Below are 24652 nucleotides of genomic sequence, written 5' to 3' on the forward strand. Positions count from 1 at the left end.
GTTTTCTGCCTTTCAGGAATATTTTGGGGGTGTCATGGTCTTTTGGAATGCAAGTGTTTTATTATTATTATGATTATGATTATTATTATTTTAGTTCTGTTCAGTACAACAATCTTATTTTGAATTGGAAGACATTTAATACATTGCACATGTTTAGTAACAAACTACATTTTCCCCAGGGTACATGTCACAAACAGATCAACAAGTTGTAAATCTGACAGTATACTTTTATTTTGTGATAATCACATGGTCACAGTTATAGATGTACATCTATAGGGTCTCAATCTACTTAGAAACAGAATACATTTCAACATGTATAGTCTCTTTTCTTGATCAGACAACTAGACCTATAAAATGAGCTACATTGTATGTTTGTGTGTGTACATCTGTCGAAATGCAGTGTGTCAGACTAAATATGAGAAATCCGGGTAAGAGCCAGTTGTAAAGACCTACAGAGGGTCCAATGCCAAATCAAATACATTTGGTAGTAGAAGTGAGTGAACTCTCTTTAAAAAGATAAAACTGTACTAATGAAATTATGGTTGACAAATTAACTACTAATACTATACAGACTCTATACACACATTAGTCCTATAGCCCTAACTTGTCCCTTTCAAATTCAATTAAAGAAATATTCATAAGCCTTTTTTCCCATTTATACGTTTGTCATATATACATAGATAATTTGTCACACACCTATACACAGTGCGATGCTGTCTCTCTTTTTTTTTTCTTTTTTTTTTTCTTTTTTTAAACAATAAATAAAACCAGAGTACATGCTTATGTGCAGCAAGATTGTGTAAAAAGTGTAAAATGTACGAGAAGGCAAAAAAAAAAAAAACAAACTTCCATTTATAAACTGAACATGGATATATGCAATGGAATAAGCAGAATTATTTTCTATGTTTATGGTAGGTGACAGTTCAACCAACAGTCCAAATGCATGCAATGGAGTAGAAGTTTTAGACTAAACATCCTGTACTTCACACCATTAAAGTATTACATTTGCTTTTCACTGCATTCAAATAAAACACAAAGAAACAAAAATTCCAACCAAACAGCAAAAAAAACAAAAAAAAAACAAACCTATATAATGCTTCAACAAAGGTTTAAGAAAAAAGAAATGTAGAGACATTTGCTTTTGCTTTTCTTACTTTGTCCCAGAAATCAATTAATTTCAAGATTCATTTAGAGGTATAATCTGTTAAATTAATTCATTATTGTGACATGGCTTAATAAATATTATCTATGGAAAAATGGAAAAGATCCATCTGAGATTAAATTGTTTCTATGTAAATTACACACCTGAACCTGGATCTGACAGCAGCATTCAAGGAGCAATATAATAATAATAATAATAAAAATAATAATAATAATAATAATAGACAGAGATTAGTGACTTGCTTTTTAACCACTTCATCTTGATAACCACCATTTATATGCAAGTAATATATAAATTAGTTGAGAAGTAGTTGAGAAGCTTGATCTACTTTTAAAGCCTCGATACACAGTGTGTACTGTATAGATGAAATATAGTTCTATTTGTTCTATTCATTTTATATTATAGCTGAATATCTTCTGGTACAAAATATGACAAAATGACTTCCATAGGTACACAGTCGCATGAAGAGAAGTTTACATACTTTTAATGTCACTTAAATTTCAACAACAGTCAAAGGTAACACTGATATTTCTGGGAATATACAATATTTAGAGAATATTCTTACAGTATAATGTTACATGCAAGAGTAATTCAGTGGACATTCTTCACTGCAATTCGCTAGAACAGAGAAAGGAGGGAGAGCAGCAATGCAGAATTAAAGACAAGGACAAGCTTAAAGTAAAAAAGAAAGTCTGTCACTAGATTGCAAATGTTCACTTACAAAACAGAAACATATACATATTGCACATAAGATTAGTACGGAAAAAACAAACATACGAACCAAACAATCAAAAGAATGGGACCAACAGAAAAAAAATAACACTTGCAAAGCAAAAGCTCTTCACTGCTGATACTCGTCTCAGATAGTACAAACTTCTATCATAGTTGCTGTACATAAATGAATACTTACAAAATGAGACAAGTGCCATTTAGATCTTTCTTATCTGAGCTCAGATCAAGTGAATCAGATTATAACTTCTTCATCTCATTTCTATACACAGCATACTCAGCATAAAGAAAGTTACAAAAATTAAGATGTGTGGAAAAATATGATTTAACCTCTTTTCTTAATCTGCTGTGATAAGTTACATATCTCATCTCCTGGTTCATCCTCTCCTTTGCTTAATTTGTGAACAAGTGAAAGGTGTTTATTAAAAAACAAAAGAAAACAAACCAAAAGCAGATTTTTAGAAAGCCTGATAAATTTATGCTGCATGCAGAACCACAAACAGCAGCACCCAGTGGGGTGAAGGGGCACACACTCACTTAGCCTGCTAAGAAAACAAATAGCACAGCAAGAACCTGGGAGAGATCTCTTTTGAAATATTGGAAATTAATTTTAAACGTAACTCTAAAATGTAGCCTCCGTCCTTAAAGTCAAAAAACAACATTCTAAATTCTCTTGAGTAAAGCATGTATGTAATATGTATGTATTTTCTCCTCAGTCTCAAATCTGTTTGATTATTATCATCTTTAAATGTACAGGTAAATTCATATTATTTTATTCATCCCTAAAAAAGTAGTTAAAAAAATAAAACCATGGTGCAATAAGTGGCCAAGACTGAGGAGTCAAGGCCTAAGAAGGATTCCTGCATTAGCTAGCTCCTTACTCCTGATTGTTTAGTGATGAGCAGATGACAGTAAACACAGTTCTGCCGGAACAGAAAATTCTCTGTGTTTGTTTATGAATCTTCCAGAATTTTGCTTCAAAGGCAATCCAGAAGAGTTTGTGGTCAAGCCCTCATGACTAATCAAAAGGACTGAGTTTTATACAGTGAAACTAGATATTCTACTTTAAGAGTATAATACTGAGAATTTTTTTATCTCACGCCTCAGACGCTTTTTGTTCTGTAACAGTAATATTGATTGTTGATATCTTAAAAAATAGTATATGCACGACATACACAAAGCATTTCTTACTAACCCAGTAACTGCTTTTGAATAATTGGCACATTTAAAGACTGCTAACTATTTCACAGAGAACTGTGGTCTACAGCTACATTAAATACTGGATACATACGTCTTTGTGAGTGGTTTTATTCATGGCTAGACTTTTGATCGTTGTATTTAAACTCTCCAATTCTAGGCATAATCGTTCTACTGAGACTGTTTGATTCTGCTAATTAACAAGCAGGGTATTTTATACTGTAGTACTTCATAAGCAATTAATTACAAGATAAAACAGTAGATATGGTCTTTGTGCATGCTTGGCATTGTCATTTCATGAAAGCCGGATAGGCTTCCAGGTGTTAAGTAAAAAATAAAAATAAAAAAAAAAGGAAAAAAAAAGAAAATAATCAACCTAATGAGAAAAAGCAGCATTGCCTGAACAAATGAACAATGATGTGCAGGAAATGTGGAAATGGGAGGTGGGAAACCCACAGGGTCTAGAAGCCCTCTGAAAGCCTGAAAGAGAAAGCCAGTGCTACACAGTGTGCAATCCCCTTTCTCTTCCCTCAGGAAAGGGGCTCAAAATGAAATGAAATGAGTCACAATGCCATTTTTCTTTTGTTTGTTTTCATTCCCCATGGTTTCTGGGCCACAGTCTTCACATGCCAGCTATAAAGCAAATCTGCCAAGGTGCCTCTGGAAAGTCACTCCCAGTCTCACTCCCTCACACCACAGTGCTAATGCCGCTGTGTTTGGGCTTTGCACTGCCTGGGCCGGCTGCAGGGGGCGGAGCCTGGCTGTGGTGGTGCTGCAGGTGGGAAGGATGGGGCGGATGCTGAGCGTGGGAGTGTGGTGCATGTGAATGGCTATGGGAGGAAGAGGCAGGTGCAGAAGAGGGGTGGTACTGGATATGTGCAGGAGGGTGGTAATGGTGGTGGTGGTGGTATGGAGGTGGGTTCTGCTGAACGTGGCAGTACTGAGTGTGGTGTGGTGGATGTGTGTCGCTTAGGCTTGTGCCCTCGCGAGCTGTGTGGTGCAGGTTGGACGGGTGCGGCGTGTGAGAGATCAGGGTGGGGTGGGATGGATGAGGGGGCTGCGGGGGCAGGGAAGGTGACTTGGCGCCCCGCTTAGTGCCGAACAATGAGCCGAGCAGTGAGGATGAGCTGGGCATTGAGTGCTGGCGTGAGGGGCAGTCACGACTGGAGGCAGCACGGCGCCTGTGAGGGCTGTTAATGATGGAGCCCTGTAGACACACACACACACACACACACACACACACACACAAAATGTAAGAGGAAAGAAAGCACCAAAAACTCTATACATGACTGATAAAAACACAGCAGGGAATCAGACTACTGTGCTGAAAGGCTGTGTGACTGGGGTGATTCACTGTACATAACAAATACAAATTAGTTGTTTATACACAATGTATTTTATTCAATCTTAATTAGCAGCAATAGGAAAATAGACATTATTTTGTGGATCCCTTGATATGAGATGGAGGTCAGTCAATAAAATCTTTTCATGTTTACAAGAAAACATTTTATATTTCTTTTATTTCACCTCTAATATCAACATGACTGGTATACAATTTCTCTATTATTATTCTCATGCAATTAAAACAAGTTTAAAATGTTTCATATTTGGATAGTTGTACAGTATAGTTTCTGTTTATGTAGTGATTTAAAATTGGTCATGGTAACTCGAACAGCTTTCCAGGACTGGAGTCTGACATGATGCTATAAAAGCAGTGCACTGGAGAATAAAATTATCTGTTACAGGTTGAATGGAGCGGAAAGAATCAAAAGACTACAGGATGAATTTGTAATCAGTGCAATATAAAATTCCATGCATCACATTCGTCATCAGTATGGCATATTTGGTAACAAAAATGGATAGTACTTTCAGGCAGCATGGCGCAGTGCATAACAAAACCACATCTATCACACAGTAGAAGAAAGAAGATACTGAATGGTCATGCATGCCATGCAAAAGCTGGAACAGGTAGTGATTGCTAAATATTAGTATTTGCATTTGTGTGTGTATATTTTTTAAGTCACATATAATAGTGTTTAATTACTATGCCCTCAAGTCATGATATTTCTAATCATCCTTAAGCACTGAAGAAATATTTATAGTCATATTCTTACTTTGCTACTTTTCTGCTTCTTCCCTACATGATTTTCTGACAAGGGCACTATAACATTTCTTTGCATCACAGGCTGTTGATACACAAAGTGTATCAACACATATATATCAATATATATATCAATATATATATCAATATATATATCAATATATATATATATATATATATATATATATATATATATATATAAGCTGTGTAAATGTAGTTTCCTTTGTCTCTGTCTCAGTCAGTGGTTATACAGTGTCGAGTACATTACTTGTTTTTATCCTTTAATATCTATAAAATCCTAATTTCAAAATGGTTGAGGGAAAAGATGTGTGTATATATTATATATACATATGTATACATACATACAGGGCTTTCGGTTCGGTACATGTGTCCCGAATGCAATCCTCTTTATGTGCGTACGTCTGAGTTCCCTCAGGAACGTTGGTGGACCGCAAGTTTGTTTAGACTCCTTTGTTTAGAAATTTTATTATTATTAAACAATGCCAGGGGAATTAAAATAAACTAGAGACTCTGTGGCTACTTGCTCTGTACCGGAAATAAGTAAATTTGTTTTGCACATGCATGAAAACACTAAAGATTAAGGCATTAACCAGGAAGTGACTGGCGGCTAACGCTAGTGCTATGGATTCTTTAGTGTTTTATGTCAAGCTTCAAGAATTTCACAATTCCACATATTGAGGGAGTGACTGAATGAAGGATGGAAGGATGAAGACATTTGTTTAAGTATGCTGAAATAAGTAGAACAGTTAAGTAGATCACATCCTTAGAAAATGTAATATTAAATGTAAAACACACAAACACACATCTGTATTACCCAAACAGGGTCTAACAAATGTAAACTATTTAATTACATTTTTCCATTTATTTAATTGTATGTAATCAATTAAATTATGAGGGAATTTAATTAATTACTCAATTTAATGAAAATAATAAAGTATATTGCATTAATATGATTTGTTCTATTAATTTTTTTTATAAAATATTTTATATATTATTTAACCAAGCAGGCGTTTTATTTAAAATTGTTGTAATAATGTAAACTGTTCAAATGATTATCACAAATGTTAATAATAATAAACTGCGTTAATAAAAAACGACAAGCAATTTTATGTTTTGCGTTTCCTCCCCCTAACTGTACCAAAATTAAACAGAACCGTGACTTAAAAACTGAGGTACATACTGAACCGTGAATTTTGTGTACTATTACACCCCTTTCATATATATAGTGTATGTGTGTAACAATAGTTTCACAATATTCAATAATTTAAATCATTATACTGAGAGCAAAATGTTTATTTGAAAACATTATTAAAATTCCAATTATGATGTGTTTGTTCAGCTGAAAAGAGAAGGAGAATGCATTGACATTCAAGGAAATTGCTCATGCAGTGAGTGAGTTTCAACACTGTCATCACAACACAACTAAGAGAACCAAGTGTGCAAAAAAAAAATGAAACAGTTAAAGTTTCACACTCAAAGGCATAACTAAGAAGGAGCTCTTGCTCCTAGCAGTCTGGACTGGTTGAGCCTTACATTATGGTACTTACGTCCATATTGCTGTCTAGAGATCCTGCACTGCTGCGGCGACCTCGCTTGCCTGAGCAGGACATGCCACAGATCAGAGCACGCTTACACAACACAGCACAGCACAGCACAATGGAGGGAAAAACAGAGTAGCATCTAGCCTGCTTGCCTGCAGGGGGCACTAACAGATATCAGGCAAGCCACTAGTTGCCTAACGTCAGGTTAGGAGAACAGGATTGGGTAAGTGGAGAGAAGTCTCCTGGGTCTGATTAGAAGTGGAAAATGAAAGATTTTATTTTATTTGATGGAATGAGCACTCTTCTAGGTTAGCATGAATAGATCCATCATGTCTTTCTTGCATGATTTAGCCTACATAATATAAAAGGCAACTGACTCAAACCATCTAACAGAACACATTATAATGAGACTAACTTACCTAGCAGTACTACAGGATACAGAGCTAAAAAAAAATAAAAAAATAAATAACAATGGGGAATATATGTAAGAATGACAATTTGTTTTGTCTTTGATGTAGGAAAACCTAAACTCATAAAGCTAATCGTATCATAGCAGTCATGTTACCTATCAAGATTACAATGCCTAAGAGTTAAATATCACCAATATGATAAACATAGTAATCATTCTATTTGGAACATCTCAAATACAATACAAAACATGTGTCTATGTAATCCATGAGCTGGATTAGCAGGTCCAGAGCAGTCAGGTCCATGAGCTGTCCTCAGCAGGGACAAAGTCTTATCACAAATACATACAAGGTGTTCTTCATCCTCATCTCTATTATGCTATATAACATTTAAAAATGCCTACTGAAACACACACACTGCTTTCTGATTTCATTGTCTTTGTTGACTTCTCACTCGCAGTGTGGCCAAATTACCGCCTGGCTTTGCTAATAGAAAAGCTGTGGGTAGCTGTTAAAACACTTTCTTACTTTCTCTGGTGGTCATTATCATGCAATCATGCAGCTTTAAACTAAGTGCAGAGCATATCAATTGCTTACTCTGCTTTATTTACCTTTTTATCAAAGCCTTTTGCACTATTGATCTGTGGTGATTATAATCAGTATTCACAGCCAGCAACTGCCCACCTTGGGCACCAAGTTCATTCAACTCAATTAAAAATTGGCTTCAATGTTTTTAAATGATGGCATCTAATCGTAAGGAGTCCAACATGGTGGGAGCAAATGTCTTAGATGAAAGTATAAACACAGTCACGGGAACAAGATGTTTAAAACACCAGATGCGAAATCATGATTTAGAGGAATTCGATTCTATTTCCTGGCCTGTAGTTAGTGGGAATCTTTTTAGTTCTTATCTACATGCTTTTGAATTTCAATAAAGAGATCAGATGACGTAAAAGCAATGCAGTGAAGGTTTTGCTTTTCAGTGTAAGACATTGTTGTACATGTATGCATCATTGCTTCTATCTGCCATGGAATGTCTGGGATATCTATCTGGTGTTGAAAAAGATTTTCACACGACAAAGAAAAGGTAAAGGTAAAAAGATCTAATCATAACTGCTCCTTCTGGGCTATATTTTTTTACTCACTGATAACTATATTTGTTAATAGTTATGATTCCTCAAGTGGCAACACAAAAATTTATTCAGATGCTGTACTTCCTATTTAGACTTCTTCTGGAACAGAACCTGTAAGGATTTATTCACACTTACTGAATATGAATGGTGCAGGAGGTAGTGGGAATGTTAGATTAAAGAGCAGTTGAGACTGTTCATAGCACCACCAGTACTTTGATAAACTGTCCTAAAAAAAGTCCTACTTATTAGAATTTCACTTTCTTGTAGTGACGTTTGAAATTACCTGCATCAGAAAGGTCACGGAGTGAGCTGCTGAGAGCGCTTCTCTTCAGACCCTCCCCCATGGCGTAGCTGTCATCCAGACTAGCTCGGCTCAGGTTGCCATTGCCGGTCTCCTTTTTCAGACCAGAGCTCTGTGAGATGCTAGGTCGTACCACTCCTTTCTGCTTTTCCAACTCAGCTATACACACACACACACACACACACACACACACACACACACACACACACACACACACACACACACACACACACACACACACACACACACTTTAAAAGCTGTGTTTATTTTCTGTTCCAACAAACACTAACCCTCTAGTATAAAAAAAAAAAAATGCATCCAAAAAACTGTCTAACCAGTAAAAACTGAAAAAAACCAAAATGTACCCTGACCAGCAGAACACATTTTAATTCTGAAGCAATTACAGTGGCACACAGACATTAAAAAGTAACTGAAAGAAAGCAAAAAATAATGATAGATAAATAAGGTTATAAAGGAAGGCTGATGATGCTCACATTCAATCCTATATTTCTCCATCTCCTGCACCTCTGCGATGGACTCCCGCAGGTCGTCTGTAAACTTCTTGCGGTCTTGTGGGTTGGGTGCATTGAAGTTGATCAGAACTTTGATATCTGCACCGGGGATGGCTGATGTGAGCCGCACACCATTGGGATAAACTGGAAAACAAAAGGCAGGGATCAATTAACAAGCACAGGTAATGACACAGACCCTTGTGTGAAATACATTCAGATATTACAAATTCATCTCACATGTAAATTTGTATTATACATCTAAATCTAATATTTATTTATAAAATTGTATTGCTTTAAGGCAGTAATGCCTCTGGTTTAAGAATGTTTTGGTGAAGAAAAGACTTAAAAGTAATTAGTGTATAATATAGTGGTCACTTTTTTCTACTTTCTAGCAGCTTTTACTGACCATTTTATCAGGTATCCAATCATGTGCACTTAAATACTCTACATCAAAAACCTCTTTTTAAGTGCTTGTGGTGGCAAATATAGTTCTGAACCGATTACAAAACGCAGGTATTGTTGTCCTTGTTTAAAAATAAGGAAAATAATTTTATACTTTTCATACCTTCACACCAGTGCAAAAAAAAAATAAATAAAAAAAAAAATTGCATAGGAAAAATATTAAGAAAAACAATGGAGTAATAAAGTTCATTGTCATTGATGACAATGACAATGTCATTGTCATCAATGAATGGTTGGAACTATAATACAGATTTTAAAACCACTAATTATTTTTGACAAAATACTTTAGGAATATTCTAGTTAAAAAAAAGGATTTCTCATTTGACAGGAAACTTGTGTCTGTGCTTGTTTCTGTTGTGAGATTCAGAGAGGATGCGTTTTCTTTTGTTAAATGGCAGCATGTTTTTCGTTATTTTCTGCCAAGCATTTTAAATATAAAGCAATATTTATTTTCCCTCCAATTACTGATAATACATTAGGGTTTGCATTCATTTTTTTGACACTCATTTTGAATTGAATTATTTATCAACTATTCCCCTGCTGATTGTTGTTTATTAAACAGACCAGACAACAATGTGGTGAACATTTTGCTTTCAGTTTACAATGATTCCCACATGTCAGAAAGCTCCAATCACTGGTCATTTGATAAAGCACCTCACCATGTGCACTAACTGCATTATCAATATGCAAAAACTATAGCCTTTATTTCATGTAGCTACAGAAATGACAAAATGAATAAGTGTAATTTTCTGTGTTGGGGTCAATTTACATAAGAATTAAAAGTGGCATAAATCAGCACATTAAGGACTAAAAGCAAGAAAGTGCAACACTTACTGTATGTAAAATATAATTTTATACAATTTCCAAGTAACAAATGTCACATTGGTTTTGCACATATGAGCATTAATTCCTGCTACTATGCATACACTTGGTTGGAAAAAGAAAAATGCTGTGACATTTTGTGTTTATATTGTTGATACAGTAGGCTAAACATCAGGCTGACAAATAAATAAAATAAAATTTAAACAAGAAACAGATATCGCTCAAATGACGAGATAACATCAACATATAAGAGGAATGAAAAAAAAAAACTTTTTAGCACATTTTGTTTATAGTTCTTAATTATAAATATTGATGTAAATAAAATTATTCACGACTGGAAATGAGAGATGCTCAGAGCTAAAAAGAAAAACAGGGGGTAAAAAAAAGACACTTACACTGGTTCTCAAAGAGAAGCACCTGCATGCCGTATAAAGAGAAGGACTGCCTAAAGCTGTAGGTCACTGAGTTCTTCTTCTTCTGGAAAATCTTTGTGACCTGAAACAAAAGGCTACAAATATCTCATGTGCAACTTACATAGGCTTGATTAATATTTGTTATTTTTACCTGACTGTCCTCCATCATACAACATTTACAATATCATACAATTTCTTTAAAAAAATCCACTGCATCCTTTTTGAACTGGGAATTATTAACTTCACTGCAGGAAGACATATTTAGTATACATGAGCTAATAGATTAATAGTGCTGCTCCAATCAGTAGGAGAGAACAAGACTATCCTTCCTATCTAGAGACAGAAGCAACCATTTATGCAGTTGGTTCCAGTTAGAAGCTGCAGGATTTTCTACTTTCCCCTTGTACAGTACTTGGATGTTACACTAACAGCTCAATGAAGCTGTTCTTACCACCAAAAGGTCATTGAAGAGGAAGATCTCTCTCTGGTGGAGGCCGAGTTTCTGTGGTTTGTTGGGATCTGGGACCTCAAACAGTCTGCAGTAACACACTAGCCTGCGATGTGGTAAGGACAGAACCTGTAAAAGAGAAAGTACACAGCCCATGTTTATTACCATTTTATTTACAAATATCCAATGTTTGTGCCATTATGCTTAGGTCAGGCAAAAGGCAGATGTGGAAACGGGGACCAAACATATGATATTTCTATTTCACTTTTAGAAAAAAAAAAATACAGCAAAGAACACAATAAAGGGAAAACAGTAGCCACACTAATGTTTATAACCACAATGGTAAAGACAAATCCCAGGGTATTCAAACAGTAAATTATATATTGTTTAATTTGGCAGTGTTGTGGTGATTTGTCATGACCAAAATATGCTGAAACATACATTCTCTTCCTCCAGTTAAAGAACTACAACAAAATGTATTAAAAAACCTTGTTGAAGGTAATAATTTTGAGAACACGGATAACAGTAAACATTTTTTAAATAGTTAAGGTAATCATTATATAAAAGGAATTCATAATTATGGACTGTCTAAAAGTGTACGTGAAGTGGTCAAAGGGTGAGATTCGGTTTCCACAGATTTGGCTAAAAAGAGTCTAAAATAAAACAGTTTTTTTTCATTATAAGTAATTAGTGTGTTCAGCCTTCTTCAAATCCATGTCTGTGCATAAGAACCTTTAAATTGTTCACTTTATTTACAATCCTTTGTGTTTCCAAAACATTACCTTCTTGCATTATTTAATACAATTTCAGTTGGTTTCAGATACTACATGCTACTTGCTTGCTAAACATCAACGCATATGTGCCACATATGTTTTAACAATAAAAACTGAGCCAGATAATACATACACATCCAAGGCCATGGTGGAGTGAGCCAATCTGTAAGACAAATAAAACTCAAGTAGGTCATAAAGACAATAAGCAAAGTGAGTGTGAGAAAGGATTTGCAAGAAGGAGCATGGTGGGATATTAAATATGTTTTTTTCTTTCTTTTCTTTCCCCATGTCTCTAATTGTAACAAATCTTTCTGGTGTTCGTAAGCTCTTGTGTGGCTGAGATGACTGCTGGAGTTGATGAACATTGTTGCTGAGCTTGGAATAATTACCGCAGCATGGGCCAGAGGAGCCTCCAGTTTTGCTCCACAGGGGCTCTCCATTAATAGTGTGTTTGATGGGACTCACAGTGTTAAACAGGCATGACGGATGGGGCTGCAGGTCAGGTTGTGTGTGCAATCTCCATTAGAAAACAAATGGTAATAATTATTTCAAAGCTGTGGTGGCTGAAGCTGAACTGCATTTAAGTTTCTACGAGCACCTTAGTTCCCAGGAGACAAAAATCTGAAGAGAACCTACTTAGATTAGGCAGAGATTTAAAGCCAACCTTGAAGCTTTCTATTTTTGTTTTTTGTTTTGTTCTTTCTTTACCTTTCTTACTTATGTCATCCATTAAGTAAAGTTATTTGTCTTAGACTGCAATAAAAAGAAAACCTTGGGAGAATAAACTTGAAGTAGAACAGAATTGAAAGGGTCAGTGGACATGAATGTCTAGGTTCTAAATAGTACATATCTGTACTATAGAACCAAAGGTCATTTAGAATATTAAGGCCACCTTGTGTGTAAATAATGTGACCTAAGTAAGACTACGCTGCTCTTCAAATATAAAGTAAATGTAAAGAGTTTTTCAATTCTAAAGGACTATTTTTCTTTCAAGTCCTGACCTGTCTTAAGATCTGTAATGAACTGTGATGAGCAGCTCCAGATAGAAGGAAAGGATAGCAGATGTGGTGATAATGTCACTCACTGGCTTCTTCCCAACAATGAGCTTCTCTACTTTTTGCACTTGGGACACATGGTCTTCATTTGTTTTGAGCTCCCGTTTCCTGATACGCTCATAAATGCCAATCAGCATCTCACGTGGGATGTCTTCTCCATCATCAACCCCTGCCAGATAAGTAGGAGATTTGTACTTTAGTCAAATACAATTCAAAATGTATTACTCATTACTTCTTTTAAGGAAAAGAAGCGCTCTCTTTTTTTGCTCTCTCCCGAATTAATTGTCTGTGTACTTTAAACTTTAAAGTCACACCTCGCAGGTTCTTCACAAAGTCCTCCAGCTTCATCTTCCTCTCCGGCTTTACATTGGGGCTGTACATGTCAGTGTTGAGAAGGATGATAGCAAATGCCAGGATGAAGATCGTGTCTGGGTTACGAAATTGCCGCACCACTCCAGGATTGCAGATGCAGTAGCGCTGACTAGAAAGAAATGAGCAGTTTCCCCAAATTAACAATTCAAAACAGAGGACCAAAAAAAAAAACAATGCTTCATTCTACTAAATGTCATAACTCATAATTCCTCTGACTATGAAAAACCTATGATAAGAAAAAGTGGGATGGAATTCCTACCATGGGCTTTACTGCGCACATCAGTAGTAAACACAGTAACTTATAACTTGTAACATAGTATCTTATACTATATGCTACGCTGTACAGTGGTCCCCCGGAAGTTGTGGATTATCCTATCGTGAGTTCCGACCACAAATTATCGGGGGGTTGAATGTATATATAAGTGTTTATTTTATATCAAGTCAAGAAGCTTTTATTGTCATTTCAACCATATATAGCTGACACAGTACACAGTGAAATGAGACAATGTTCTTCCAGGATTGGGTGCATCGGGTGCAACCTATTGCAAACAAACAACACAAGACAGTGTGGGACAGATACACAAAACACAAAATAGCACTGACCTGTAAACCTACTGTAATATACAGCACAATGTGCAAAAGAGAGAACTATAAACAAAAGTGTACTTGTTAACATAAACACAATGTTGTGAAAAAACGGCAATAAAATCAATCAGGAGGTGCAAAAGAGCATGTAAACAGATTAATATGATTACCGTAATTTCCGGACTATAAAGCGCACACTTATATAAGCTGAATTTGACAAAGATTTTTATTTTTAACATAAATAAGCCGCACCTGTCTATAAGCCGCTGTCATTAACTTTACACAGGCTTTAACGAAAGACACTAAATGCAATATGTTGCGCTTCTATTAGGAGCATAGCGGTATTTTGGGAATTGCCTGCCACTGCATTCTTCCGGTATTACTGCGTGTGTGTGGAGACCGAGGATTATGTCCTTATTATTTTCTGATGCTCATTTCTAAGTTTTTTTGACTAACCCATAACACTGTTGCCAAGAAAAATAAAAAAGCACGAGTTTTGGAAACCTGTCTGTGCTTATATGATTTTTGTTGCAACTGGAGTTAGCGAGCTCTCCCTTCACCCAGACTCAACGCATTACAACGGCTTGTATCTAAACAGTAGCCGACCAAGTAAGTCATTGTTCACTATCTTCCTCCTTCCTTTCACAACTACAGTGGTATCTTGACCTACGAGTGCATTAATGTACGAGTTTTCCGAGGTACGAGCGGTCACTCGGTCCATTTTTTTGCTTTGAGGTACAAGCTCGAGACGCCGCTGCTAGATGGCGAAGCAAAGCCAGAAAGCAAAGACTGACGAAAATTAAGATAAGCAAAGAAGAAAAAGTAAAAATTTTAAAGTTTAGGGATACGTACTGTACAGGAGTGATAGTAAAAAAACGAGTTTTCCCTCCGCCTCCGCTTATCGCCTCTAACCCCCCTCCACACACCCACCCCACAGGCGTTTTCGTTAGTTTAAGTCATCTCATCTCCGAGGAAAATATACTGAATAAAACCTTATTATATCTTTACATACTCTTTTTATTATGTTTTTATACAAGATTTGTTATTTAGAAATGTATTTTCCAATTTAATAACATGAAACATTGGAACGGATTAATGCCATTTTAAGTATTTTCAATATGGAAAACTGATTTGATGTGCGAGCAAATTGAGATACGAGCTCGTCCACGGAACGAATTAAACTCGTAGGTCAAGGTATCACTTATTTCTCTGGGGAGTTTATCTTTTGTCATCGTCGTGCGCCACCGGTGGAAGTTTTCCTCCCAAGCCGTGCAGCTTTGAACACAGGTGAAGTGCGTTTTTTCGTTTCCGTTCGGAAATTTCATTGGTCTAATGTTATGTCACTCAGTTTTTTGGCTTGAAGTTTGTGAAAACGGGAAAAACCCCGGAAAAATCCACATATTAGCCGCTTCTTTGATTAAGCCGAGGGGTTCAAAACATGGGAAAAAAGTAGCGGCTTATAGTCCGAAAAATACGGTAATATAATATAATATGGATGGTGCTGTGGACATAGATGTGTACGAAGTAAAGTAATATGAGTATTGAGTGTGCCTTGAGTTCAGGTTGTAACTGTTCTGTAACAGTTGAGTAAGTGTGCGTGAGTTTGACAATTAATCAATTAATCAACATACAGTACAGACATATTCAACTGGTAAACAGTGACTATGCAGTTTGCTGTTTGAAGGAGGAAAACGTATACCACTCATCACATTGGTCAAGGGATTACTTCATGTATCTTAAATACAAAGAGTATGATAATTTTGTGATTTCTCACTTCTGAGGTAAGATGAATATAGCAATACCCTGGATAAGACAAAACCCACAAGAGCTTCTCTTTTCAGATAGATGCTGCCTTGATTTACAGCTTAGGCTTATGTTTAATTAGGTGAGACCCCTTTCACAGAAATAGTGTCTACAGGAATTCTGGGAGATTTTTGGCTTGCCCTTGACTTTGTGGATATGTTCAGGACAGCAGACTATCATTCAGAGCAATCCCAGTGATTCTCACAAGGCAGGAAACTCTCCAGGAAGATCTGATTATTTGTTTTCTATAAAGAGGAAAATCCTTAATGGTTTAAGGTGAGGAAAATGTAATGAGAGCAAGGCAAAATAAAAGAAAGCACTCTGGCTACATTTCTGAAATGGATGTTTTACAGCAACAGAATTATGAACAAGGCTGTAAAAAAAAAGAAATCTGCAACAACTACTCAGCTTGTACTAATCTGATTTTGTGAAAGTTGAGTAATAGAGTTTTTTTAACCTGTAAGCTTCAATAAGCCGCTCAACTTTCTGTGCTTCCCCTTGTACCCGGATGTGAGCCTGGAACTTTCTCAAGGCTTCATCCAGCTCCATGCTGGAGAAGTCCATCTCATCCACCACACAACTGCCAAAAGAAATATACATATACGGATCAGTGTATGAATACACCAGAATTATGTCACTCTCTCTGAGATACCTAAATATGCATTATAACATAACATGACTAAATTATCAATTTTCAGTGTACTCATAATATTCATTTTTCATTTATAAAAGGATTTTTGAAAGAAAAAGATCTCAAACAGATTTGAATAGTGCTGATTCCTGCTGATTAATTAAATCTATAAGAAATAGAATAAACACATATCTAGAGCTACAGTGGTCAATGGAGCTGCTAAACATTCTGTCTTTATATGGATGTATTATCTTTTTGAACACAGTATGGATTGTGGGTTCTGTTACAGGTATCTGCACTAGGTTTTTGCCAAACACAGGCTTTATTTTACTGGACTATTTCCCTTGGGGCCTGGTTTAAAAAGGCCCTTGGAATTACCTCAGGTTTAAAAAAGTAAGTTTACAGTAATCATGTTTTAAATCTGGAAAGACTTTGGTTATTCTGGACAGATTTTAATGCACTGATGTATTAAGAATAAAATGCCTTCTCTGCACCACTCACAGCAGTCACAGTAGTAATGTGTTAATAGATGCATTATCAGGCAAAATCTATTAAATGTATTATGTTTTTATGTATAATAGAGCTGCACAGCAGTGGGAACAGATGGGAGCTCTATTAATTAAAGGAGTAAATTACTTCAAAAAGTCATCATCATTTATCAAATATATGGAAACATATTCTAAGACCTCAATATTTTAACAGTACTAAAAATAATACTGAGAACTCACTCCAGGACATCTCGGTTGAACTGCTTTTGTCTGTTGCCCAGGAACTCTCCAATCATCTGCCGACTCAACCCCTTCCTTTGTAACAAGAAGTGAGCCACACCCACAGGGGTGTCTGGAACAAACCCTCTCTCAATCAAATACTGAATACCTTTTTCCGGCTTTCTGCACACAATAAAGAAAAAGGAACAAGTGAATTCAGATTGTTTCAGATGGACAGATGTAGTGTTTTCAGATGGTAGCTGGTCTGACTTATTACAATGTCATTTACAGTACTAATCTAAACCAGCCTAAACAGCTCCTTAAACAAACTGACTGTGCTTTCCTTTGCCATACTCCTCAAGAGCCTCAATGATAGTTCACAGTTCACACATGCATAAAACCAAGCCTACTGTTAAATGAATGAACAGGCTGTGAAACTTCATAATTAATAAATCACATGGCACTATGGGTTAAAGATCAAGATGCTAATTAAAAAAAAATAACGTTCATTTACAGCTTTCACAAAGGTCTGATTAGTGCTAATGAAAACCGACACCAATTTTTCTATTCAGAATCATCACATACTTGTTAAAGAGGTTGAGGCCAATGCGATAGTGGCGCTTGCGTATGACGTCATTGCTGAAAGCTGGGGAGTCCCAGCTGTTACGGGTTTCCTTGTGGTATGTCTGCTTGCTGAGTGTTTGCTCACGTAGGCTGTCCCGTGATGATGACTCTGAACTGCAATTGATTGTGTCATTGGAGTTGGATGTGCTGTTTACACTGTCATTGTCACCATCTGAGAAATCAGACTCTGATTTGCTCTGCCTGTTGGCTGTGCCATTAATGGCCAGGTGACTTTCGAGCTGCCGTGGTCGATGCCGGGGGACATCATCATCTCTTCGAGAAATGGAAGAATGGGAGGGATGCGAGGGATGGCTCTTGGGGCTGCCCTGTTGGCTAGGCCCACCTCTTTCATAGGCATTCTGCCGTTTTAGGGAACTGCGCTCAGAACGATCACTCAGCTCCACTGAACTGTCGCTTGGAGGTTCGATGGTAAGCAGCGGAAGATGGTCCATCCTCAGCCGTTGCTCCTGGCACTCCAGAGATGGCGTGCTGCGACAGCTAGTGTCAGTGTCACCTTTGTCTTCCTTGTGTACCCAATAGTCCTGTGAGGAGTTTAGTGCACGCAGCTGCAGTTCTGGATCCATGGATGTCCTGTCCACTACAGACTGTGAGAGAGGCAAAGGAGGTGACAGTTCCTCTTCATCAATGTAGAGGGTCACGTCGCTGTATGATGCTGTCATTTCATCAAGCTTGCGACGGTCTCCGCTGTGTGATGGTTTTACCTGATATGTTATGTCCCGATCCAGGTCACCATGACCCCTTTTGCCATCATCTTGCCCCTCTTCCCCATGTAAACTGCGACAGTTTAGAGCATCATCAATTGACTCAGCCAGGGACTTTACCTGCCTAGAGAAGGCATCTTCCAGCTCAGTGATGGCATCCGTCAAGTCACTTTGTCCTGCTTGTGACTTAACATTGACTGGTACCATGTCACCACGATCTGACTGTGCCAGCTTAGAGCTATCATCACTCAGGGAGAGCTGCTTGCCTTCAAAGTAAGAGCTGTGGACTTTTTCAGGTCCTTCGAAGGAAAATTGCATCCTCATATTGGAAAGGACGATGCGCCTTGACATGCGATTTTCAGACATAGAACTCCTGAGGCGCTCAAAATTTTTATTCATCTGATACTGACGGAAAGCTGTTTGGATGGTCCGGGCCGCATGCCGAGTTATAAAACGTCCCCCGTACTTCCGCTCCAGCATCTCCACCTGCCAACATAAACCACAAAGGGCCACAGACAGGATTAAAGCATGTTGGGTTTTCAGCATTTTCTAAAAAGTCTCACTGTAAGAACCATAAACATCAAATCCCATTGATAACAACAGTCAATGAAAACATGGCCATTCTTAAAGAAATTCTGCTGTCCTGATCTACACTGCTATTGCTTCGGAGAAAATCCAGTCCCTCAGGCTGAACCGCAGGCAGGAACGATCCTATTTCTTCACCATCTGTAACCTCCCACACTTCTCTAGTATGCATCCTGTCACTTGAAGGTGTCAGCTGCAGCTTTTTAAATGATTTGAATAGCAAGTTACAAGTATTATAGGAATGTGTGTGTGCTCAGCCTCCATGATCTAAAGAACCGCTTTCCGATCTCCCGTCTGCCTGAGGGTACATTGCACTGCATGAAGAAACTAATCACAGCAAAATGTGACTGGGCAATTAATGCTAGAATATTCGTGATGTCTTTTGTGTAAAACAACAGTATGGCCTTAGTGTCATTCACTAAAACTTAATCCAGATTTTATAGTGAAACATGCCTATAGAGGTGCATTTATTTTAACGAAATATTTTACCTTGCAAACAACAGGGACAGCAGCATTTGTTTACATATCTATTTGGAATACACAATATTGTTTTATAAAATGCTTTTGATGGGAACAATACAAAACTAGTATGCAACTTGCATCAAAATAGAAGTATCCTACAGAAAATACTTTTCATAGTGATGATTCAGAGCACAAAATTGATTCAGATATGATTTACAGCAAGACATTTTCTTTCAAGAAATTCTTGGCAAAAGGCAACACTACTGCTCAAACTACTGACTGCCACTACAAACTACTGACTGACTTCAAAAATACGCAAAAGTTTATTATGATGATTTCTAATTGAATCATGACTTTTTTTTTTTGCTAGACAACCTTATTCATGCAGATCAATAAAGTCATTTTTCATTGTACTTGTCAATAACTAGTGAGGTGGTTACTGCTTACCATTGCTAATAATACAATTTGCTTCTATTGTCTTTTGTCTATGGTCTAGGGTGTTTTGTGGCTGTTGCCAACACAGAAAAAAAATGTAACAGCAGGCTAATACTGTGGAAGAGTGATTTATGGAAAAGGGACATTATAATTTATAATCACATTTTGATTTATTGTTGGAACACCATTTTGGTGCTTGATGACCATTAAGCGTTATAGCTTTAGTGTTAGAACTATTAATAGCTAGCTTAAGTACCAAAGTACCAGGATGCTAACATTTTAGCTCCTGAAATAGAACTAGTACTGTAGATGTAGTTTTCATTTTGATGCATTTGCTATTCATGTACCAAGATACATATTTATCTATTCCTATAATTTTGAAAACATTTATCCATTTGTTTATTCAACGTTAGCAACCACTTCATCCTGATGAGGGACACAGTGAGTCTGTAGCCATACCTGACATTTGTAAACTCATTTGTGTCATTCTGAATGATTGCCATTCATTCAGTATTAACACAGTGCCGGGAAACTATTCCTCTATCATCACTGCCTGGAATCCTTTAAAATCAACAACCCAAGTGATTAATTATAGTATTTTCATGTTGAAACTGACAGTTTCACTGACTGTGTTCTAAATGAACACTAAAAATACATGAATAAAACATTGACAGTGAAATAGGGAAAAGAAGAGAACCTGTTTGTCCTGAAGATCAGTGGAGAGCTCATAGCTCTCTGAGAGGGAGCGCGAGCGTTTGATGGCCTCCTCCTCTGCCTGTTTGCGGAGGATAGATTGTGAATGTTGGAGTTTGGGGCGACGGGGACGCTGACGGATCTCGTGCGTGTAAAGCGAAGGTGCCTCAAAGTGCTCAGTGCTGATGATGGAGCTCCGTGTCACCGGCCCACGAGAATATCCGCTGTCCAGAGACACACCTGCCTCACAACCTGCACCATCACCCTCCACACTGCAGAGAGAAAAAGAGTGTCACTTAAGGAACTCATTTATTTAAAATATTTTTCAAAAAATTACAGCAGATTCCCAGTATCTCTGGTGTAAATGAATAATTAATTTTTCTAATTATAATTTTGCCTGAGTAATTTCTACACACTGTCAACCATCTTAACCAGACTTGGTATGCTTCAATTGAGAGAGGCCATTATAACAGAAATGGATAAAATACTGCTGAAAATAACCCTCTGCATATGTTTTTACTTGCTGGTTGTTTGGGCTTTGGAGGAGGTGTTGTGAAACATGACATGATGAATTAGAATTCTTTTTCCCTGCCTGTGTGTATTGTAACATCAAAAGAAGCAGTTGACAAATAGCACAGTATGAAAAATGAAATAACTAGGTGAAAAAAGGCTGGTTGTATTTTCACAAGGCTAAAGCAGACATAGTTGACACACTGTCTGTATATTGAATCAAATCAAAATAATTTCTTCATTAAGAAATGCGAAAAGGCTGAGCTTAAAATCCAAATTAAGAGTAATTTTACATTTTACCCATCTTTCCCCCTGTCTTCCTACACAAATTAGCACAGGTTTATGGAGCAATTAAAATATTTCCTTGTAGGTACAATCTTTCTTGGCCAATAAAATCCTTATCATTCTTGTTCAATAAAATTCATCAAAATACCAGGGTGGAACACACAAAGCAAAGAAAAAAAGACAAAGTGGCCTTGAAAAACAATGATTCAAGACTTGAACTTAGATTGTCTTCTGTTCTCTCTGGCTATTTCTCTCTCTATCTTACACACACACACCTGCCAAACAAAGAATGCTTACATTGCAGTGACACAGCACTTAGCACAGTTAGCAAAACAACTCATATCTGTCACCAAAATAATACAAGAAAAGCTTTATATTGTCTGAGGTCACTATTAGACAAGCTTATGTATTCAGAAACAGTGACTTTTCTGTCTCATTTAAATACACATTTTTATTTCTGAGATTCAGGGGAGAGTCAAAGTACATGTGAAAACTGCTGCAAAAGGTTTTCAAAACAAAAAAGCTTTCAGCAGTGCAAGTTAACAGCCATTTGGGTTTTAGAATAGTCCTGTCACAATTTGTCACTCCATAAACATTTTGATTTTAAAGAAATCACACAGGCAAATAGAAAGAAAAACCGCAAAAAAATAATCTTTTCTGAGCTCTCTGCATCTACTCAGTGACAGTAGATTAGTTTCAGATTAACAGAGCCTTCTTCAATTCAATGAATTAGCAAGATGCAGAGTGTGCAATGCTATCCAAATAAAGAAAAGAGAAAACCAAAGTACAATAACATTTTAACTATTCTAGTAATTAACTATTCTAATAATGTATTTAGCCGTGGTTTTGACTCTGTTTTTAATACTTGCTATTTAATATTAAAATATTAGTATATTAAGTTATATATTCATGTCTTTAAATGACAGTTAATAAAAGATTTTAATGTAATTTTTAAATTACAAACCATTAAATCTTCATGCATAAATATCTAATTCTTAACCAAAATTCTAACTATGAATTTCAAACCTTCAAATGTTCAATGCATTTATCAAAATCTTATTAAAAACATTAACCACTTCCATGCAGAGTGATACTGAACTGGAATAATCACAAAAGGCAGATGTTTTCAGAAATGACTCAGCTAAAGTACGGTAAAAAATAATAAATAAATTCCATATCACGGTCATCCAGGGTGACCTCACTTTTTTTTAGTCTGATCAGGCTCACAATTAGTCTCCCAGGCTCGGGGGATCCGACGATGAAAATAAACATCCATGAACTAGCTGGTTTAATTCAGGAACATGTTTTCATTGACAGAATATCATATAGTAATGAAGCAGCTGCTTTTCATGTGGAATCACATTCCAAAGAAAATAAATAAAAAAGACACAGGGATGTGTTGGATGACACAGTTGGCAGCTAATTTGGCACTATCTCTGTTGAGCTGGAATGACTCAGACCTTCCATTCCTGATGTCTGATGCCTTCAGAATGCACTGGATGCACATTTTGAAATGAGGAGTGAAATGAGATTTTAATTTTGTTTTGGTGCCTTCTCATCTCTCAGAGGACAGCTCTCTTATTCTGAGCAGGAGTAGCACACTGTCATCACTCTGAACCATGATGAATAACACTAGAAAATATTTTTAAACTGAGATGAGTTTTTTTTTTTCTGTGAGACAAATGCTTTAGAAGGAAGGTTTAGAAATGCAGGACACATTGCTACAGTATGTAATGGGTAAGTCTGAATTTGTTTTTCTGATTTAAAGGAGGTAGGTTGCCACTGTTCTCAATCCACTGACTAACTAGTAATGCAGATCTCATTTAAATATTCTGTTCTATATTAGTTTATGTGAAAACAGTAGGAAATTTAACAATGACTCTGAAAGTCTGTTTTTAAATTTCTTTACATTTGTTCTCACAGATGTGTGCGCAATTGTTCATATCTAAAAATTGGTAAAGCAATATACCCAATAAAAACAACTACACTGGATCATGTTGTACCCACCCAAATAGTAAACAAGCAACACTCACTAAGCCCCTATTTAAGATGCGTTCCCTTGGTACAGCGGCACTTAGAAATGCAATATTAATCATGGCTATAATGAACAATAGTAGAGTATGTAATTGTTTTCACCACACAGGCTAATAACAACTACTTCAGCTACCAAGTTTTAAGTAAATATGGATACAAATATATGAATGCAAAAAAACTCATCACATCTCACATAAATCTTGGGTCATATAAAAAGACCATTCTATTTTGTCCCTGGTTCTGTTTGCATCTTATTTGCACCAGAGAGTGAATGAATTTTGCACCAAGCTCTTGTCGTTAATGTGAATCCTTTTTTCCTGATCAACTTAGTGTGTTCAAGATGAGCAAACTTGTCAGAGTAATGCTGAGAAAAGGAAAAGTGTCTGTCAATGTAATTAATGCCACCTGCTCAGAAATTAGAAAGCCATTTAAATGTCTTCCCTGTATGCCAGCAGTGCTCTTTTGCACAGCATTGCTATAAAGCAGTGGTCAGACCAAAATCAAATACAAAAAACAAAAAAAATCTCAGTGCTCTCAGGAGTCACACGCAGAATTTGCTTCTAATAGAGATTTGATCAGCTACAATCTACAAATATAAGAAATGTAAGCCAAAAGATAAAAAGTAGAGAGGAGGCTATCTTTACTTAAAAAAAAAAAAAAAAAACTACAAAAACCCCCAAAATAATAAATAAAATACAATTAAAAGACTATTAAATAAGTAGCTATTACAGAAGATATTGTTGCTCACAAGAAAGTTTTTCAGCAAATATTTTAACTACTATATAACTCAACTTGATAATGTGTTTTCCTGTTTAAGATCCCTGTTTAAGTACAGTTTTTTTCTGTATGTTTATGTTTGTTGCACCAGCATCAGATCAACTTTAAAACTTCATAATAATTTAGTATTTAATAAATGAAATACCATAAACAAATGCTTATTGAGTACAAAAAAAGGCAAACGCTCAGCGATTTTGGAAATATATTGCTGCAGTTGAAAACATGCAGGTTTTTAATGGGTTAAGATGAGTTTAGGTAATAAAAAACTCTTTGCCTCAGGTAAAGATGGTGAGCCTAACAAGGTATATAATGAGACCTCATTTACATTTCAGTCCCTAAATCACTTTTCA

At 36.4% G+C, this 24652-nt stretch overlaps 1 protein-coding gene and 2 long non-coding RNA genes across 17 annotated transcripts in view; 1 reads left to right on the forward strand and 2 right to left on the reverse strand.

The window, feature by feature from the left end:
• Nucleotides 1–206: 206 nt before the first annotated feature.
• The window catches only part of iqsec1b (IQ motif and Sec7 domain ArfGEF 1b), a 206155-nt gene continuing 181709 nt past the window's right edge, over nucleotides 207–24652 (reverse strand). For 6 of the 15 annotated variants that reach the window (XM_083533966.1, XM_083533978.1, XM_083533974.1 and 3 more), the window contains 14 exons: nucleotides 20701–20968; nucleotides 17761–19007; nucleotides 17197–17358; nucleotides 16295–16417; nucleotides 13392–13558; nucleotides 13107–13246; nucleotides 12156–12185; nucleotides 11253–11378; nucleotides 10784–10883; nucleotides 9087–9248; nucleotides 8575–8751; nucleotides 7171–7194; nucleotides 6758–6807; nucleotides 207–4295 (listed from right to left, as the gene is read on the reverse strand). In XM_083533966.1, coding sequence (XP_083390092.1) covers nucleotides 3777–4295; nucleotides 6758–6807; nucleotides 7171–7194; nucleotides 8575–8751; nucleotides 9087–9248; nucleotides 10784–10883; nucleotides 11253–11378; nucleotides 12156–12185; nucleotides 13107–13246; nucleotides 13392–13558; nucleotides 16295–16417; nucleotides 17197–17358; nucleotides 17761–19007; nucleotides 20701–20968 — 3295 coding nt within the window. In that variant the 3' untranslated portion in view covers nucleotides 207–3776. The other 9 variants (XM_083533973.1, XM_083533979.1, XM_083533970.1 and 6 more) reach the window with 4 other exon arrangements.
• The window catches only part of LOC310722056, a 142243-nt gene continuing 131574 nt past the window's right edge, over nucleotides 13984–24652 (forward strand). The window contains exon 1 of the long non-coding RNA XR_014532284.1: nucleotides 13984–14444. This is a non-coding gene — a long non-coding RNA (uncharacterized lncRNA). The remainder of the gene's footprint in view (nucleotides 14445–24652) is intronic.
• On the reverse strand, nucleotides 14830–16284 carry LOC310722033. Its single transcript, XR_014532261.1, has 2 exons — nucleotides 15116–16284; nucleotides 14830–14950 (listed from the first exon to the last, which is right to left on the reverse strand). It is a non-coding gene; the product is annotated as an uncharacterized lncRNA (long non-coding RNA).

This window comes from Silurus aristotelis, assembly GCF_946808225.1.
Source record: "Silurus aristotelis genome assembly, chromosome: 28".
Lineage (NCBI taxonomy): Eukaryota > Metazoa > Chordata > Actinopteri > Siluriformes > Siluridae > Silurus > Silurus aristotelis.